A 5,651-nucleotide genomic window follows, 5' to 3' on the forward strand; every position below is an offset into this window, starting at 1 on the left:
GCGAGTGTTTACAAGTGTTGAGTCCAGTGAAGGAGCTCCTGATGGAAACTGTTTTCTGTTCACCTTAAAATTAAAGTTGTTGCATGGTTCCAGCCTCTAAATGAGCGAGTTTTAGCCACGTTTTGATTAAGATAGTGTTCAGAAAAAACAAGCCAACTGTGAAGAAACACAACACAGAGGAACATAAAAACAAGGCCACCTAGTGTTTTAAAAGTGTTAGTGCAGAGCAATACAAACAGCACGCAGAAGTAGCCTATAAAAGGCAGGCGCTGTGGGTCAAGCCAATCACTCGATGCCGTAGTGATCAACCTTTATGCTGTCAAGATGTAGCAGATTAAAGCTTTGCATTTTCAGATACATAAAAGTAACAGTGAAACTTGAAAAATAAAAATAAAAAAGTGTTTTCATGAAAATCAGGCCAGTTTAAATTGAAAAACATCTCTGAAAGCAATACAAAAGATGTCCGAATCATTAACACTGTACATGGTGTTGATTTAGAGTGAATAAATGAATGTGTAATCATCACTCTCTTCAGGAAATCCCCTCACAGTGCTCAAGGTGACATTGCTCACAAGAAAGGAAAGCTCAACCCATCTGCATAATAAATGTCTATACATGTTTGTTTGAACACACAGCGTGGCGAGCATGTGAGCATGAGCAAGCAAAGCAAACCACTGATGCGGGAGTGAAACCGTTGATGAGGGAGAGTTTCCGTACTATTGGGAACGCTGCCAATGAGGAAAACAGGGAGCCAAAATCCCTAAAGAAATGTGTCCGATGACACAAGTGAGAATTTCCATGTCTCACAGACCATTTTTAACATCCATGGTCGGCCAAATTAGACAAAGTCATGGAGAGAGGCAGCTATTTTTAAGTGAACATGAGATGGCTTGCCTGTTTTTAGCTGCCTAGTCAATGCAAGTAACTACAGATGCAGACAAACATGTGTAACAAAGGGAAAATCAGAGAATATGACTGCAGGCAACATTCGGTCAAATTTCCAGAGGAATCAGCAATTAAAGTGCGCAACTGAAGTGATTCACATTTGTACTTTGTTAGTTGCACCTCTGACATTTAATTGAACCATTTAATCCAAGTTTGTTATTTGTGGCTTAAAAATAAGACTAACAAATTAAAGGTCATGTTAAATTACAAATGACAATGTGTATTGAAACCATTGACCCCAAACCTCCCTAAAATTCTCCCTCTCTTCTCAGGTGGGATATGTATAAGGAATATACTGTACACAGGCCAAAGAACTTGATTAGTATGGAAAATAGAACTTTAATGCAAAAAAAAGGTGTTTTCCTTTTTGGATGACTAAATTATAGCATAAATCGCATTAATATAAATTCCTTTTTAGTCTAGACCAGAGATGTCCAAACTAGGGTCCGCAGGCCAAAGTTGGCCCAGAGTAACCTTTCATTTGGCCCGTGGACCCCAGTTTGGACATCTCTGATCTAGACTTAAAAAGGAAATTATATTAATGAGATTGATTAATGAAAAACACCTTTGTTTCACATTTAGTTTCTATTTTTCATACTAACCATTTATTTTGGCCTGTGTAGTAGAGTATATTACAAATACATACTGTTAGTTTGTTTATTTTGTGTATCTTTAAATACACTATGCTGTTGTTTTAAAGATATCAATATGTTATTTTCAGTTTTTACATTTTTAAACATTATTTAATGCTATTTGTTATTTTTACATTAGTTTTAAGTTTAAATATACAGTTGAAGTCAGAATTATTAGCCCCCATTTGATTTTTCTTTTGTAAATATTTCACAAATAATGTAACAAAGCAAGGAAATTTTTATCATATTATTCTTCTGAAGAAAGTCTTATTTGGGTTTTTTTTTCGGCTAGAATAAAAGCAGTTTCTAATTCTTTAAAAAACATTGTAACCATTCTACAGAACAAACCATCATTATACAATAACTTGCCTAATTACCCTAACCTGGCTAGTTAACCTAATTAACCTAGTTAAGCCCTTAAATGTCACTTTAAGCTGTATAGAAGTGTCTTGATAAATGTCTAGTAAAATATTATTTACTGTCATCATGGCAAAGATAAACTAAATCAGTTATTAGAAATGAGTTAATGAACTATTATGTTTAGAAATGGGTTGAAAAAATTCTTCTCTCTGTTAACCAGAAAATAGAGGGGGGGGGAGTTGGGGGGGGGGGGGGGGGTTGGGGGATAAACAGGGGGCCTAATAATGCTAATGCAGGGCGGCTAATAATTCTGACTTCAACTGTAAGTATCATTTTATTATTACCTAAAACCGTGAACTGCTAGGCTATATTTAATTATGATAATAATAATTCCTTATATAGTTCCATATATAATGATTAATGGCAGGTTTTGACAACTTCCCCCTGTTACTGCTATTGTGTTTTTACAAAAGTTCAGTGAACTGTGCATGTTTTTTTTCTTTTGATTTTAAACAATTCTACCCACGGCCACAAGTGGCAATGTTGAAGCTTCATACAACATGAGTCAGACTCGTACAGCAAAAATGAAACCAGGCCGCCTCAGTCTGCAGTGCTACTGATGAGACACTTTTATTATTGGATAAAAGAACCAAACCACGTAAAAATTACATTCATAATATCCTGATACTGTTACGTAATGGATAAAGTAACCTTTATGTTGCCTTGCTGCAAATAAAACCAAGACGTGGTAATCTACTATATTGTATTGTAATTTTTAAAAATGAATGTAGCGTACATTTTCAAGTTTTTTACAGCTACTACACATAAAGAAACAATAGTGATAGATAGATAGATAGATAGATAGATAGATAGATAGATAGATAGATAGATAGATAGATAGATAGATAGATAGATAGATAGATAGATAGATAGATAGAATATTTGAATATAAGAATGAAAATAAATGTTACTAAGGCTGTTTCTGTTATGAGTTTATCTAATTTATCTATGTATTGGGACAAGAAAAACTCTGGAAATGAAAACATAAACAGTATCGCTCTCAGGCGATGGGGAACGTCTGTAGGGGCAGTTATCGCAACAGGTTACTGTAAATTAATCACAGTACTCTCTTGTTTTGCCTGTCGGTGAAACTGAAACATGTTTTTTTTTTTTTTTTTTTTTTTTTTTTTGCCACCGGCTAAAAATAAGTAGGCCTAATGCAACGTCGGAGGGAGCGGCGTACGGGAATCCGTAAGCCGGCCCACTACACGGCTGAGTATATATAAGGAGCTCAGTATGCTCTTGAAAACAGCACAGAGCTACCGGGGCTTTATCACAACTTCTGACGGCAACATTCCTTCACAAAAACACTTCAGTATGTCCGATACCTTTGGCGAAAGTCTCATGCGCGTAAGTTCAGATCAGTTTGCATGTGTTTGTGTGTTTATTTGCGTGCTGTTTATTTGGGTGCTGCGGAAGGATGGAATGATGTTCATGCTTGTTTTTTTCTTTAACAGAACTTCTACAATCTGGGTTTAGATGACTCGTTTCCACACCTATCCAGCTCGTCTGATCGGCTCATCGACGATTGTTGGCCGGTAGACAGCTGGAGCGACCGAGCACCCAGCAAACCCCAGTTCCCCATCAAAGCAGACCGATCCATGAGTCTGAACGACAGCTTTAGCAGGATGAAGCCCCACGACGTGCCCCCACCACCCGGATTTCCTCCCCTGGCAACCCTTCCTTCAAACCGGTATAAGACCGAGCTTTGTCGAAGCTTCCAGGAGCACGGCAGCTGCAAATACGGTGCCAAATGTCAGTTCGCTCACGGAGAAAATGAGCTGCGAGGTCTTTACCGCCACCCCAAATACAAAACACAAGCCTGTCGCACTTTCTACCAGTTTGGATACTGTCCGTACGGAAGCCGCTGTCACTTTATCCACGAGGAGAAGAGCTCTCTGTCCGAGCAGAACCCGCGGCAGCTGCGCCAAAGCGTCAGTTTCGCCGGCTTCACCCGCAGCAGTTCCCCTCCGAGCTCATACGAGTCCCTGAGCTTCACCCGGGCGCCCTCGGTCTCGCCTCCGCCCGAGGAGATCTTGTCCCCGGTCTTCAGCGACTCCTCCCGCGACATGTTCTCCTTCAGCCGACACAGTAGTGGAGATATCCACAACAGCGCGCTCTTCGCGCCGGAGACTCGGTCACGATGTGTCTGCGGACACGGAAATAATTTCCCGGTGTCCGGCGGCGGGCTATACATCAAGGAAGAGCTGAAGAAAGCCCCTCTGCAGCGCTTCTCCTCGGAGGACTCTCTGTCGGACCGCGAGAGTTACAGCAGCACCGGCAGCTCCAGCGGCTCCGAGTCTCCCACTTTCGACGGCTCGACCGGGAAGCGCCTCTCCGTTTTCGCGCGAATGTCTGTGTCTGACTAAGGACTTTATTTGTTTCCAGACGGTCAAACGAGTCTTAATTATGTTAATTTATTACTATCATTGTTATATACTTGCTAAATCCGAATATTTTGATATCAAACTGCCATCCGAAGCCTGTGAAGGCATTGTTTTTATAATGGTGTATACCTATTATTATTTTCTGTGATATTGTCTTCCATTTGCTTTCTTGCGTTGTTTGGCAGTAAGCGCTGCAGTCAAGTGCCTTAACCAAGAGATCATAACCTATGACATAATGGCACAAGCAGAGCTTGTGTCAGAATTGCATATATATAATTATCATATATGTATCATTTATATCAACCAACAATGTGACAAACTTGAGAAAAATGACCATACATTCACTCACAAAGAATGCACTTTACAAATCTATACTGGGAGAATGTTTATGTAGCAACCAAAGCATTATGATGTTAGGTACCTGTTAGAAACAAACCTATTTATTGGACAAGAGCTGTTTTGACCCCCCTGGTCGGGTCCTTACTTAAGGAATCTTGGTCTTTATCAGGGACTGTAACAGTACAGTATTTCTATATGGTAGTTTGCTTCATTTGCAATGTTTTTTTTTTCTTTTTTTGTAATTGTATAGACCTAACTAATATATTTATTTAGTATTTATTGAAGTTTTTAATGAATTTTTTACTTATTTATCAACATGTGCCATGGAGAAAATCCAAGGAGTGTGGACACAGTGTGATGGATTGGATCCAACTGAGCAATGTAATAAATGCAAATTTTGAAAACCAATTGAACACTGTGTTTTCTATTTCAACCTCACCATAAACGCACCGGATTACAGTTGTCCTCACATCATGTTTACATTTCAAAAATCACTTCATCACTTTCTAAAAAAAGTAATGCTGTTTTGTAAATACCAGAATCAAGATCATATTTGGCGTGTACGCAGAGGTATTTAATACAACAACAGTGAGATCTGACCTGTATCTACACAACAATGTCTGAAGCAACTGATAGCTGTCTGTAGAGATTAAAATCTGTCCTGTGTCATAAATGACGCTGATCTGTGAGTTGGCCAGGTTAATAGAGTGCAGCAAGATCTTATCCAGCATACAGTGTCATGCCTTACATAAGCCATCTTATGTTGAAAGTTATAAAGAATTAGGAACTCGTACTTTAAAACTCATTGCCATATTTATATCGTAGCATGAATCATTCCTTCATCTTTACTGACCAAAGCTTTCCTATAAGCTAGTGCAAACTGATTATGAAGACAAGCATCAGGATTTTGTAACACTTCATTCAAATG

General features: G+C 38.9%; 1 protein-coding gene across 1 annotated transcript; it reads left to right on the top strand.

Moving 5' to 3' along the window:
* The first annotated feature begins 3,247 nt into the window (after positions 1–3,247).
* Positions 3,248–5,131, top strand: zgc:162730. The gene is given in 2 exon segments (NM_001089404.2): positions 3,248–3,347; positions 3,455–5,131. Coding segments are annotated over 2 exon segments (945 nt in total). The 5' UTR covers positions 3,248–3,314; the 3' UTR covers positions 4,367–5,131.
* Positions 5,132–5,651: the final 520 nt, after the last annotated feature.

Source organism: Danio rerio, chromosome 15 (assembly GCF_052040795.2).
Source record: "Danio rerio strain M-AB ecotype USA chromosome 15, GRCz13ab, whole genome shotgun sequence".
NCBI classification, from domain to species: Eukaryota; Metazoa; Chordata; class Actinopteri; order Cypriniformes; family Danionidae; genus Danio; species Danio rerio.